This window comes from Melozone crissalis, unplaced genomic scaffold, assembly GCF_028551555.1.
Source record: "Melozone crissalis strain CALT ecotype California unplaced genomic scaffold, PUWL_Pcris_2 ptg000124l_1, whole genome shotgun sequence".
NCBI lineage: Eukaryota > Metazoa > Chordata > Aves > Passeriformes > Passerellidae > Melozone > Melozone crissalis.
The window spans coordinates 82,453-97,855 of record NW_026535900.1 but is presented as its reverse complement, the minus strand read 5'-3'; the positions used below and the strand labels follow the sequence as shown (position 1 = coordinate 97,855).

General features: G+C 41.1%; 1 protein-coding gene across 1 annotated transcript in view; it reads left to right on the top strand.

The window, feature by feature from the left end:
• LOC128948359 (leucine-rich repeat LGI family member 4-like) overlaps positions 1-14,946 on the top strand; it is a 66,861-nt gene extending 51,915 nt beyond the window's left edge. The window contains exon 6 of the mRNA XM_054293040.1: positions 14,599-14,946. Coding sequence (XP_054149015.1) covers positions 14,599-14,946 — 348 coding nt within the window. The remainder of the gene's footprint in view (positions 1-14,598) is intronic.
• The last annotated feature ends 457 nt before the right edge of the window (positions 14,947-15,403 follow it).

Genomic DNA, 15,403 nt, shown 5'->3' with positions numbered 1-15,403 from the left:
AATCTCCTAAAGAGTAACTACTTCTAAAAATTGGTCGTAAGGTTTTTATGGTCTGTGCACAGAAAATAAACTGGAATTGGAAATAGATAGGGAATTGTTATTCCATGAGGGGCTACACATAAACTGCCAACCAACTGCTTTTCCTTCACGTGGTTTTGTAAGCATGGTCACCTAGAATCAGTCATGTCATTGCACTGCCCTTCCAGGCTGAACAGGAGAAGCAAGGCCACTTCCCATGCTGCTGTACTGTGAAGGAAACAAATGAATTAGGAGTCCCACTGGATTAGGACTTCCACTCTCGTTTCTGTCTCCTCGCCAGACTGCGCCCCCTGATGTGACTGAAGAGCAGGAGGGAGGAAGGCTCACTTTTGCTATCATGTTTTACAGTTAATGGCTTTGATTTCTAGATCTGTCTGCAGTTTGGTTTTTATTTGTTGGCCGTGAAAGTTTTATTCTGTTCTGTTAGCAGCAGGAAGCGGATAGCTAACTTGTCACTGAAAAAGCCCAGAATAAATCTTGCAGCAGCCACTCGTACACTGCTGCTGAATCAGGGCAGCTCTGCAGGAAGCTGTAATGCATTATTATTGTTTGTATTATTGAGGTGCTCGCTGAACAAGAAGAGCCTCTGACCAACAGAACTCACAATCCAAGGAAAGAGAGGGACTGACAGGACAGCAGCTCGTGTTTCCATGGCCAGATGGATCAACCCAACCACTGCAGAGTTTACGTTATGCTGACAACACTCAAAGTCTGCAGAATCACCTGCATTTTTATATTTTTCACATGCCCATGAAAATACTCACCTGCATTCCTAAAGTGTGTATTTTTCAGTACACAGAGGAAGACAGACTTTGCTAACCGTGTGGCTGTGAAGCAAGAATTACCTCAGTGCAGGCTGGCACACTGGGTGGACAAAAGCTTTTCTTATGGATTTCTTTGCACAGGAAGCCTTATGCTCAAGAGTAAATATATCTCTACATAATATAGCAAGTCAAGGGAAAAACCAGAAACAGCATTACCAAGTATTCAGTTAGATCACTTGATCTCAGGTGAGTGTCATTCCTTAAGTTTCATTTAAAAGAGCTCTTGAATCTGAAAACTCCATTGAGAACAGGAAAACACCATTGTCACATTAAGCCTATGGATAGCAAAGTGCTCACCACCACAGAGAAATATGGGGAATTTAGAAATCAAAACAAATTACTCTGATTTTCTGGAAAGATGCAAATGACTGAACCCACACTGCACACCATCTTACTTGGTAAAGCACCAGCAGATCTACAGAAGCCACGATTTCCTTTGGTTCTATCCTGAAGAAACCAAGGAGTGTATAACTAATAGTCAGATCAGGTGCTGGGGTACAAGAGCTTGAAGCAAATCAGCCTCTTTGCCCTCAAAGACCTCATGGGATTTACTATGCCAAGAAACACTTTCTGCAGTCTCTCTGACAATAAAAAACTGCAACTCAAATTCATTTTTCTTCTCTTAGCTACCTGCCACTGAATTTATAACAGCAGGAGATGGTGCAATCCTTGACATATTGCTGTCTCAAGACTCAGGTCTGCATTAAACATTTTTAGGTTTTCATGTACAGCGTCAGAGCATTACAATTAAAAACCAAACCAAACAAAAAAACTCCATCAGATTCAGTTACTCCAGTACTGCAAAACTAAACAGAGGGGAAAAAATACAGAAATTCATTTTTCAAAGAAAACCAAACACAAAATACCTGATGAAACAAACAAGAATTTCATCAAAAGCAGAACTAATGGAAACCACCGAATTTACAGGAATGAGGGCTGCAATCCCAAAACTGCATGCATGATTTTTGTCATAATCCACCATGGGTAAACTGCTAAATTAAACTCAGCACCAAGCTTATTCCATGGATTTGGAGGTGTCCAGCTCACACAGGTGCAGAACAGGAGGAAGAGGTGCACGAGGAATTACCAGCATTGCTCTGGCAGCCGTAGAAGTGTCACAGTCAGAGCAGAACCAGCACACCTGCATCCCTGTGACCCCTCTGCAGTCCTCTTGCTTTGGGAGAGGATTTTTATCATGCTTTCAACTTCAAACATCAGTATGATTTTAACAGAAAGAGCTGGGCTCTATTGAGCAGCAGTTGTGTTCATCTTACTAGACTAAAATTCACAGAGGCTGGCACATAAACCAAACTGCTTTTAGAAGTTAGATGTTATGGAGACTGACTGGTAGAATGTACTATATGCTGGTAGCAGCCCATAAAATATGTAAGACAATTTTTAGAACTTTTTTTTTAATTCTATCTCTCTACTGTCTCACAGTGTGCAATATTCCACACTACTACAGCTGACACAATATGCTCAAGTAAACCAGTCTCGCTAGGGCATCAGACAGCCACAGAGATATCCCAGTCAGTCATTTTCCTTCTCCTTGGCACTTCTGAAGAACTGAATGCACTTTTTACCTGCTATTTCCAACAAGTGAGTAAGAAACAGCTTAGGAGCTTCAGGTCAAATTAAGGAAGAAGGTATGCACACACACAGCAGACACATTCCACAATGGTATACAGGTATTACAGCTAACCAACTGGGAACCCAGAATGATTTAGCACAACAGAAGTTCATCATCATTAATGTCTCATGTAATTTAAAGATGTGATTAAAAAGATTTTTTAACGTCCCCGAAGCAAAGATTTATGGCTCAGTGGTTCTGCAGCTGACACATGTGATGACACATCTGTCATTTCTTTCTGATAACCTTCTACGTGATCCTACAGATAAAGAAGCAATCAACTTAGAGAGTTAGACTTCCTCCTGTGACAGGGACCATCCTTTGTCTTGACAATTCAAGCTTTCTGCCTGAACCTTTTAGTCCTTCTGCCTTAACACAATATATAGAGAAAATTCTGTTCCAAGGAAAATATTTAGGTCATTCTTGTGCACAAAAAGCTGAACAGCCGAATGACTGCACTTTTAAAATTTACAGCCAAGTGGTCTGCTTTGCCTTGGGAAGTTCTGGTTCCTTTCCATGCATGCTGCAGAGGGTGAAAAGATACTTAATGGGTTTTAAAAAACTGCAATAATTTAAGCAGTGGTGAGTAATGTGGATGAATTTAATACAGGGAATATACAATTAGCTCTTAGTGGGGAAATCTGTTATTAAACAGAACTATATGAAACAAAAGGTTAGGCCACCAATGTGACTAAGAAAGCAACAAAGAAGCGACAGCACTGGCTATGGAAAATGGAAGAGGACTGATCCAACCAAATACAAATGTTTATATTTGATGGCAGGCACTCTGGAAACAATTTATGAACAAGGCCACATACTTTTAAGGTGCAATTCACTTAACCAGGGCCTCCCTGAAGATCAGCTGTTTTTCTGTGTTTATGTCTACTGTGGGAATTTACAGGAGTAGCTCCATTAGAGGAGTCTGCCTTATAAACCTCAACATGCAGGCGAGATGAGAGACTGGATGGAGACTGAAGGGCTAGGAACTGATTCCTTTTGGCTGCACCCTCTCCATTAGCAGAACAACGTTTATCACAGCTCTTTTCTCCAGTGCTAGTGCTGGGAGACTGCAGCCTGAGCCTTGTACTGCCCACTGCCATGCACACGTACACCAACAGATGCACCGCCCAGGCACTCCCAAACCAGAATGATACATAAGGATCTATCAGCCCCTTCCAACAATGGATATGGTTAATATGAAGATTTTTCCTTGGCAATTATAAAGAATAACTACAGGTAGAGAAAAAGGTTAGGCTTACCTGAAGAGATCCCCATCCTGACTTCAATTCAGTTTCTTTTGAAAAGCACACAAAGGACCAGGCAGTCAAGAGGAGCTCAAACAGCTAGTTATTAGGACAAAATAATTTGGTAGTGTTCTAATTTTTCATTTGAAAAACGTGATTAACTTTCAAGGAACTCCAGCAAGTGCACATACTGGGGAACTGAAGGGAAAGGTGGAAAGGTGCATGGCCTAGATCACCAGCACAGATTAACTGTCATCAGGAGAAAAACCCACATTTAATTTCCCCTCTTTCATCATCTGCTTCTCCCTTGAAAAATCTCAATGCTTTACAGTAATAAAAATTTCACCAAGAGTAACTCTAACAAAAGAAGATATTAAATTAGTAGACTGTCAGCCAGGACAATCACGGTCTATTAAGATAAACTTATTCTGTGGATATCTAGATAGATTTCTCTCTGTATGTCCATTTAAATGAATTATTTGCATGGCACATGCTCTTAAGTCTTTCTAAAAGAAACAAGGAAAATAAAATACAACATTGTCACAGCCTAATGGTCCCTCCTGCCAGACAGACAATAGGAGAGAAAAAACCACTGAAAAATGAATGTTGAGTTGATTATTACCAAGCTTATTTTCAAAGTGGGAGGCAATTAGACCATGGAAACATTCTCTTCCATTATCTCTATTTTACCAGAGGAAGATAAAGTACATAAATATAAGGATGGATGGTAATTGTTGATGCACAGTGACAGCTACTCCTTATCTCACATCGAAGAACTGTGTTCCATCAGCCCAGCTGTTACACACAGACTGGCAAGTCTCTCACAGGTACTTATTCAAAGAATCTCAACCACTGTTTCAAGTTGTTGGGGTCCTCCTTGTTTTGTTTGTAATTGAAGAAGCTGTGGTGAAACTAGAATAAACTTAATCTGCTGTTTAACAAAACAAAGCATTTACAACAGAATTTAGGTGGATAAACGAAGTTTGTAAAACATTTTCAGAAGGACTCTTTACACTTGTGTTCCTGACACTACAGGTACTCCAGCTGAAGTAGCACCACTTTGCCTCCTCTTTAGAGGTACAGAAGACACTCATTTTGGAAAGCCTGCTTTTAATCTGACTTCTTATGAGCTCAATATATAACACTGCTAAAATATTACCACTAAACCTTATAATAGTAATTTTTTTATGTACTTAACTCCAATTCACATAGTTTAAAGGAGAGAGGAGTTAAGCTTTAATGGGTTAAGCCCTCACATATTAATTATCCTGGCCACTCTGGAAATCTATTTTAGTTATCTAAAGAAGAAATTCCTTTGAAACCATGATCTTACATGCAGTCAGGATCTCTCTCCTTGGAGAGAGATCTCACCTCTCTCCAGGTGCACTCAAAAGGCACCTGGCCATGGCCCAGCTTGAGCAGGGGGTTTAGAGCAGATGACCACCTGAGTTTTGCTACTGGTTCTGCATTAACCATCCAGTTTCTGAACTCCATCCTATCCACAGAGCAGCCAGAACCAACCCTAGAGGTCTTGTGGCTCTTGGGAGACTCCTGAAGTTTCAGATTGATTAGCATTAATAGAATACTGGTAGAAACACTCACCTGACTCTCCCCCAGCTCACAGCCCTAGCAGCTGTTGAGTATACCCAGAAAATATTATCAAGGAGATATGTCAAACAAAATTAAATCACAAAAGACAATCCTCCTTAATTCTGTAGTGCCAGTAGTTAAAATGTAAGCTTGGTGGAAATGAGCAAATCTCGAGTACTGAAAGGATACAAAGTCTACATTTAGAACCTCTTTTCACACTAGTAGCACCCAATTCTCCATCACAGTCACTGCAGCAAAACTCAGTAAAACTCCTGTTTAATGAGATGTCATTTATCTGCAAATACACTTTACAATCATGTATTTCCAACTACTGCAAATTGATTTTGTTTCATTCCTTCCACACGTCATTGTGCCACCAAGGATAACTCCTTTGATATTAATAGTAATGAAGATGCATTGCATCTGACAGCCCTAACAACATGTTTAATACAACATTTTAACTACAAGTAGATGAAGAATCCGAAGGGAACACTTTTTTTAGGTTCCATTGTTTCAGAACACAGTCCTGTATAAAAGAAATTATCCTACTTAAAAGTTATTTCCACTTTGATATAACTTCTATTTAACTTGACAGTTTTATTTTGGCAAGATTGCTTTCTGACATACTGCAAATTATTTTCCCAAACAATATGGTTTATCCTTCTGTACCTGCTGTAATCAAATTTGTCTCAATAGTCTCCTGTTTCTGGTATATAACTCTGGCAATTTAATACCCTAACTTATTTTAAAATGACAACCCTAAGGTGTCACTTACAAAGAGAAACAATACAAAACATCCTGTCTCCGACTGCTGCTGCACAACACAGTGATGGATTTATTCAGGCTTTGTTTCACTCACTTTGTTACCAGAAAGTGGTGCTGCTGGAGAACAACACACGCTCTGCCAGAGATGTTTGTCAGATCTGACCCTTTTCCTGCAACCTGAGTTTGCATTTAGCAGACTCTCCAAGCATGCTCCCTTATCTAATTCAAACGCTGCCATTGTACTCTCCACAGGAAAACCATTTAGGAAGCTTCACCTTGATTTCTGTTCTCTCCCACCTGATTTGTTTGCCTAAGGAAAGCACCAACTCAACAAGGAGGCAAATCTCATTTACAATTGCATGTACAGAGGATGTTTCGGAAAAGAGCGTATGCCGCAATTTTAAAGCAAATTAAAAGTTGAACTGCAGGGTCGAGCCTTTTGTTTAAGGAAGCACTGTATGCAGAGCTGCTGTAGCTTGACATGTATAGTAACACTGAAAAAACCCAAAAACATGGTTAAAAATGAAACAAAAATAACCCACTGCACGCGGTGCTGTCCTCCTCTTTCCTTCTTGCAGTTCCTCATTCCACTAACCAAGTTCTAAGAAAACATTCTCCCTTATTTTTAGCACAAATAGGGCAACAATCACTATGATACAGATTATTGGCTTCTAGACCAAGTTAAGAAAGGCGACCACCTACTACCTGATTTGGGACAACACTCCCCCCAAAAAGCACAGCAGAAATACTTACAGGAAGAAATAATGTTAAGATGTTAGCGCTACTGACCAACAACTATCACCTCACTTGAACAGCACAAGAGAGTGGAAAAGGACCTTCAGGAATGCACAACTCTAAACATAAAAATGGAAATTGTCAAGTCATTTAGTGACAGAATGAGCATTTAAGACCATGAATAACACAAACCCTCCTTGCAAGCAAGTGCCATAAAACAGAGATGAAGAGGTGAAATGCTGCAAGCAACTCCTGACATCCCAAACTATTTCAAACAGCCAGTAACCCTGTCCACTCTTCAAAGTTTATGCTGACATTTATTGTTGCTGACTGCATTTACCTCCTGCTTGTAAAACTCTCAACACGTGCATTAAATATGAACAGCTCCAGGGTGGAGCCCTGAAGTTCCAAGTATGAACAACTACCCACTTTCAGATTAAAAAAATCACGTTGCTGTAATGACCATTATTTTGTGCACATACTTTACCTGCACATCGTTGGTGTTCATCCTTGTTCCATCCTTGCCAACGAAGATATCGTCTATGTCAACCAGAATGTACCTATCCAAGGACAGTGTGAGCTTCTTTCCAGAGAGGAAAGAGATGGCATCTATGAAAATCAGCTTGTGCAGCCAAAAATTCAAGTTATTGCCGAAAAGGACTCGTTGAATCCCATCGTGGAGCCCCAAGTCATGAATTACTGTGGCATAGAGAGCAGCAGGTAGAGAAAGGTTTTCTGGCGTCTTTACTTTTGCAAATATCACTGGTTGATAAGTTGTGTGATTAATCTGGAAAACAGCCCAGTCATTTCCAAGCAAGGGCCTCTTCTCAAGCTTAGAAGGTTTAGTCACATGGAGCAGTGGGGAATGAGGGTTAATGCAACAGTCCTTAATACCCAGATTGCTGTGGACATGGAAAGGAAAACCCTTCCACTGAAAGCTCTGCAAGCTGTTCTCACTGCCTTTGTGAAATGCGATCACACCCACACCATACTCTATGCAGTACTTATCTAGAAGGCCTCTGTTCCACGAGTCCATGTTCACGTACTTAAGGATATTCTCATACACTATGAGAGCGTACTTGCCTTTGTTCTTGTCTATAAGCACTGGGAGGTCACCTTTCCCAGATGCAACCTCAGTGTGAAACTGAAACCTGCTAGATTCCAGAATGGTTACGATATCTTGGCCTAATGCTGAGTACTGGCTTTCCACAAACACCAGCACTACAAGATCTGTCCTCAGGGGATCAACAGGCCTCGTGGTCTTCGCCTCCATCAGCTTGTAAGGCAACAGTTGAGCATCACCACATTCCACTTCTGAAGAGGTTTCAGGGAGTTCATTTTCCTGTTTGTAGCCATTATACGAGTAGTAGGCAGAAATAACTATGCTCACCATACAAAAAGTGGCCAGCAAAATTACTGTTCTTTGAAAATGTCTGTGAAGTTTCAGGATAAAACTCATGGTGTTTACTTGCCTTAGACAGCTCTCAACAGCAGCATGAAAAACAAACACAGATTCCCAACAACTTGTTCCAGTCCTCTGAAATATTTATGTCACCATTGCAGCACACACATCTATCTTCCACAGAGCTTTACTGAAGGTACAGTCTAGAAGAAAAGAAAATCAGAGATTTAAATGAGACACCACCTTGTGAAGAATCACCTGCTTAAACTAATGGGGAGCAAAGAAATCACTGCCAGCCAGAGGTTTGGAGACCAATGGCTCAACATTTTGCAATAACATTTTTTTCTGCTCCCACTACTTGCCATGTGCATTTGAAGGTCTCTAAATCTCACAGGTTCCTCAACTCAGAGGATCAAATAAAGCAGGCAGAGGCACTGAAAAGCAAGACATAAAAGGAAAGTATTTACAGTGTTTTAGAAATTCTTTTAACCTAAAGATAAAAGTTAACTCCAAGTAGACAACTGCTAACAACCAAAGTACTGAAGAAAATTTATAACCTGTAAAAAGCTGGGGCAACATGATTCAACAAATTCTATCTTGTATTAGTTTTTCAAAGAAGCAAGAACATGCACATCTTAACTGCTGTACAAACATGTACTGATACACTCTGTATTACATCTATTAGAGGAATTTTTTTAAGCAAAACTTGCTTCCTGCAACATTAGAGGAAAACAAAGCATTTTTCTGGACTGTGGATTTGTAAGCTGTTAGAAGCATTTCTTTGTATTAAAAAAACCCATAAAACAATCAAGCTCTTACATTTGAGAAGAGAAATTAATAAATCAAAAGTTGAACCTAACATGCAGATCACCTAAGGATATACTTATGTTCTATCTTGTACTTAAGGAAAGAGCAATTTTTCAAACCAGCAGTACAACTGCTGTCAAAACTCCCTAGTAAAACAACTGGCTGGTGTGACAAGCATAAAATAATGATCATAAGTCATAAACAAAGATTCAAAGCAGATTTTGAAAAATATTTAGTGTGTCAAGATCTAGAACATGCCACTGTAACTTCAGTGTAGTTTGCACCCAGGCCCGTTTGGAAATGGGATTAGGATAAAGTGTGGCATTGATGTGGTCATTTCCATACTGAGAGGTTAATCCTTCCATTCCTGGTTGGGTTTTTTTTTAATCCTACATTGTAAGCAAATTGGTCTTTCACTCCAGATTTTCAAAAAGGCTAAAAAAAGTTATATACTTAACAATACCCATGTAACGTCCAGAAATTTAATTAAACCCTGAAGACAGATCTTCCTAGTGTCATGATGAGCATAAAGTAATAATAAACGAGAAAAATCAGATGAAGGGAGAAAAACTCCAAGTCATTCTATTCATCAAAACTGCAAAATTCAGCATGACCAGCAAGTGCCGAGAGCTGTCTCATTCATAGTTAAGATTCAGAGCAAGATTCCTTCTGTCTGGATAGATTCTGCTTTAGATGGATTTTAGTCTCCTCACCTTCTACTCACAGATAACTGTTTATCAACCCCTCCTCTTCTGGGAAGCCTTAAATTCAGCCTTGAACCTTCCCTGCAGCAGCACAAAGTCCTGCTCAAAGCTTTTGGGCAGGAGACCTGCCTTTCACCCAGGCTCACTAATTAGTGTTAGACCAAAATAACATAACTCCAACTTCCTGGGTTTTATCTTATGTATAAAGAGCAAGTAACGATATGAAGGAACCTTCAGAAGAACTCAACATTCTTAATAACTGCAACGTCCAATCCTTGCCACACTAGCTTCACGAATATCAGTCTGGATGGCATAACAGAGCTATTTAACATGGTAACAAGTCAGGTGACAAAGAGAAGCTTTATCCTGAATGAGTTAACACCAGAGAGAGGTTTCCAGACAGATGATTTTTCATTACACACACGAAGGGTTCTCTTCATTTCGCATTTCCAATTCAGCTGCCTGAACGCCAAGAAACACATAATTTTAGTGCCTAAACTTAACACTGACTGCATTCTGTAGAAAAGCTGTACACACACCTATTTCTCTTTGATAACCACAGATCTGGCTGGTCTATGTACAGAAAAAATGAGAATTGACACTGACCTAAGCTCATAGCAAGGAAGGGCTGATGAGACAGAGCTGTTTGAACAGGATATTTCACAAGGGTTGCAACCCAAGAAACATTTGCAGCAAGGACACGGTTCCTAATGCCATTCCTTAGAGAGGAAAATCTGGAGCCAGCCCAGACACCCGTGTTTTCTTCAAGAAAAGCCCTGTCATTGTATCCTGGCTCCTAATTGCAGGTGCCCCCTGGGGCTACAGAGTGCAGCTGTAAGGAGGAGTGGCTGGACCTGCCAAGACAGATGTGAGGTTCGACTGTGAGGAGTGAGGAATTCTCTGAGGCACAGGACACAGCCAGACTTGGCACACTCCCTGCTGAAGGCAGGCAGCAATTGGGATGCAACAGAGCAAGGAACGAGGTTTAAATGCACACTCTCACACTCTCTAGTATCAGCTTGAGGCTTAGGTAACTTTCACTTGCTTAAGGACTGGTTTGCATGGCAGGAGTTCCAAAGAACACAGAAAGAAGAAAACAAAAATGTCAAAGAGAACATGCATTTTGCAATATCAACAGTCTCAAAGTCTTGACCAGGTACAGTTGCTTTCCTCGAGGGACAGCAGCATTTTCCCCTGAGCAATAATCCTTGCTGGATACTCTAGTGCTGTATTACAGCAGCATGCTAAAACAACTCACAACGCACCCCCTTGACAGTGACATCCTTGGGATTCACCACACCACACACTGGGGGACCTATGGAGATCATGACAGTGACCTTTACCACATCTCTAGAAGTGGCTTCAGGGAAGATGCTCCCTGCTTGCTCTCATTTCCTACAGTACAACCAGACAAAAAGTGCAATTCTCAATGCACCTACAGTGAGTAAGCTGTGAGAAGCAGCATTTCAGAAGAGGAGTGCTTGAGGAGTCTTCCTTTCATGACCAAAGAATGCAATATTTACCAAAGAAAGGAGAAGTCGTGATAACATCAACATCAATAAAAAATATCTAAGTATAAGAAAAAGGCTTAAATTAAAAAAAAAAAAAACAGAGTCTAGAAAGTCTTCACAAGAGTTCAAGCTTGTTAGCATTGTTTCAATGAAAAACACCCATAGATAGAGCTGACCATAGATAGAGCTGCCTGCATCAGCAGTCTCAGCTCTTTTTGATTTCTACAGTCATGTGGAATTCAGTGACAGAGGAATATGGTCCCACCTGTACCCCAAACCACTTCAAATCACCTGAAAACAGGAATCAGATTTAAATAAATCCAAAGTTCTGTAATGCTGATGTTGCAATAAATTTTACCTATAAAATAACTTGTGTGGTATTTTGCCATGGTTTGAAGCAATAAAATTTGCCTGTTTGTTTTTCTATCTAGAACTTTATTTCTTTAGAAGAACCTGCATTTCATCTCCTATTTTACATTTTCATGCCACTGTGTTAAAATTCATACCAGGACCTTTCACCTCTACTGCTCAAAGCAGGAGGTATCAAAATGATCTCTTAAGGTGAAAATTAGCATCTTTGAATATTCAGAATTTGGTTTTTAACTTACAGACTCTCTATGGAGAAGATCTTGCTGAGAGAAAGCTGAGTCATGGAAGCAAGTTTTGCATTTTGTTATGAACACAGACAGAAAGGCTCAATGCTCTTGTCATCTGCTGCAGAAATGGTTTCTGCAGCCCAGAACCTGCTCATGTGAAAATCTCGCTGGTACAGGAAAGAAATATCACCTTGTTAAGCAGCAGATTTACCATTCCGAACATACTGCTGGGCAGTCACAATTACAGGCATCTGCAGGCAGCCAGCATGAAACAGATGCATTTGAATAGGGATCTTCAATTTGGATTGGTTTGGGGGGTTTATAACTTGTTCTGTTTGCGGTTTCAGGGTTTTTAAATTCACTACCAAAGTAGCACTGATGATAGAACAAATACTGTGAGGAACCCCAAAGACCCAAAGGACACCATAAGCGAGTTCCTACCACTTGCAGCTTTCTTTAGTTTGTTGTTTCACTGCTAAGCATAAATGACCAAACTCTTGGCTTCTGTAAATCATTTCCCCCTGATAACCCTCATGGAAACTCTTCCACAAGACAATGCAGGTTGGAAATGCAGCCTACTAAATTCTTCACAGAGGTTCTCAATCCAGAAACTGCACAGGCACATAAAACTGCACACAATCTTAAAAAATGTCTGATAAAGTTGAATCATGAGTATCAACACAATTTTTAAAATGACAAGCAACTTTTTTCTGCTGTCCTAATATCAAGATTAAAACAATGGGCTCAACTAAAATACCCATAAATAAGCAAGAAATTGTTCTCAATTTATCAGATCAAATTTATCAAAGCCCAGTAAGAAAACACTGGTTTAGTCTTACCTCAGGCCTGTGCTAGGGCAACTGTTTACTGCGACCCTTGATTAGAAACAATAAAGTTGGGTCATACTTAAAGGTAAAAAACATACTCTTAAAGGGTAACAAAAACCCTTTTCATCAAGAACTACTAAAAAGTTCTGGACTGAGTAGTCATCAGTATTATTGAGGTATACTACATTTATCTAGAGACATATTTTTAATAACTTTCTTCTAATAATCCCCATCACTATATTCCCATTCTGTTCTTTACCAGCCTGGACACTACCACAGTGCTGGTGACATGCTGGGGATGCATTACATGGAAAATGAGTTTTAAATGCTTTAAACAAAGAGCAGAAAAAAAGGAGGCATATTGTTTAGCATATTACTACAGACATTTAAATCTCTACTGATTAGAATGCTGCGTAACTGCTCTAAACATAAAGGTCTGCTCTGGCCACTCACTATGAAATACAACTTCACAGGAAATATTCTGAAATCATTTTAGTGTTACTAAATCGGAAATCTTTGGATATACAAAGGATATGGTAGGAAGCAGCAAAGCACAACCGAACACAACCAAACCTGGGGTAAAGAGCAAGGCTCAGACTTTTAAATCAGTTATGAAAACACCAAAATAACCTCTGAGTACCCCTACTTACAACATTACTCCACTGACTAAAATATTCAAGCATTAACAGCTCAAATGAGTAAATCCAGGCTGAGAATGAGACCTTACAACTGCATATCAAAAAGATTTTCAACTCGTAAAAAGGTGATATGAGACATGAGCTGTCAAGGGAAGCCTTTGAAACCCTTTAGTATCACATAACAAACCCTGGAATGTGTGATTATTGAAAGGTTTACACTCCCTCACAGCTGTTAGAAAAAAAGGGAACGGTTCAGGCAGCACAGCAATTCTGATGGATAGAAATTCTTTTTCAAGTCCTTCAGGTAAGCAGTTTGTAGTTTCTACTGTACCTGTGGTATCCTAAGCTCCATGCTGCATTGCTTAATGCAGTACTAGAGACCCTTACAGGATAGGGATTCAAGCATTACAGTTTGTCAAGGAAAAAAATTTATAAATATTAAATATACAACGTTTAAAATAGTTTAAAAGAAGGTTGTAAAGACTTCAACAGAACACAAAAGTTTAGTTTAGTCTTCAAATTACTCTGCCTTCATACAACACTTTGTATAGAAATATCTTAAAGCTCTTGACATCACACAATTTTTCTGAGATAAACGCTGTTACTTTTCAGCAATTGCAAAAACATCACTATCTAAAGAGTAAATGATTTGCTCAAGGTCTCTGAGATAAATGTCCAGCACACCGTCTGGTCCATGACCATACCATTACTTCCCCTCTCCCTTCTCCCACAACTGCCAAGTGTAAAGAGTTAATAATAAGGCAGAGTTCAGAACCATTTCTTCCATGACACCTGACTGGGGATGCTGACAGTGAGAGAAACCCTCTTTCTTTCACTTACCATTCCATTAGGAAGAGAAAACCCCACCACACCAAAACCTGAAGCAATTATCCAGCGTATCAGGCATCGAAATGAGTAATATACAAGTTTTCTGCCATTTCCCGAGGGCTGCACATGACAGCTGAACCGAGCAGCAGCACACATGAATTTCTGACAGGATTTGGGGAATCCAAGCAGCTACAACCACCCTAAGTTATGAATAATTACTGCACTAGGCTGACTAATTTTGTGCCCCAACAGAGCCATAACCAATTCCCGCAGACACTAGAGGGCAACAGCATCCCGCTGAACAGCTCCGCGAGGAGAGCGAACGGGAAAAGCCCAGTCCCTGAAGGGCTGCTGCGGGGACCGCGCCAGGCAGATGCTCAGTGCGCCGGGAAACAAGAAAAACAAACCCAAACCCCAAGAAAGCCCACAGAACAACCCCGCAAACGCCGCCTCGGCAGCGGGAGGCTGTGGCGGCAGCCGCCCCGTCCCGCCGCGCTCCCGGCCCGGGCGGTGCCTGCATTGGAGCGGGAGCCTGCGGGCGGCTCGGGCACAACTTTGCCGGGGCCACGGAGCCGGCGGGCGCGGAGCTGAGCGGCTTCGCCGCCGCGCCGCCTCCCACATCGCCCGCCCTCCTCCGGGGCTCGGCCGGGCCGGGGGCGGCTGCGGCCCCGCGCCCTCAGGCTGCGCCCGCACGCAGCGGCCCAAGGCGCCCGCCCCTCACGGCACCTGCGGCGCCCCCCTCCCACACGGGGGCCGCCGCCGCCTCACTTGTGGGATTCTTAGTCCCTGTCTTAAATAAAGTATGAGTAAAAAAAAAAAAAAAATTCTTTTTTCTCCTCCAAAACCAATTTAGGAAGCCCCTCCTGCAGTCGCGCTGAGGCGAAGTTTAACTTACACCCTCCCGCCAAATCTCTCGCTGTCGGTGCAGCTTCAGGTATGGCCGATTTCTGAGCCGCTCTAAAGGTAGCACACAGGGGTGGAAATTCCGTGAGGTCAATTACATTTTGTCAAGACAATGTAGGGTTAAAATCTTGAGAGAATGCCAGTTAATGTGTTTGCAGCCTCGCTGCTTTTCTTTATTGAATTTTCTAACCCTATGTTAAACACAGTTAGTCCCACTGACACCCTGCTTCCCTCGCTCTGAAGATGGAACTGCTCCCTTACTACAGGTGAAGGAGTTACGATTCCCTGTGTGAACTGCATTAGCTTTCACAAATGGGAAATAAAATGAATAAATTTTACAAGTGCCCTCTTGATCTAGCT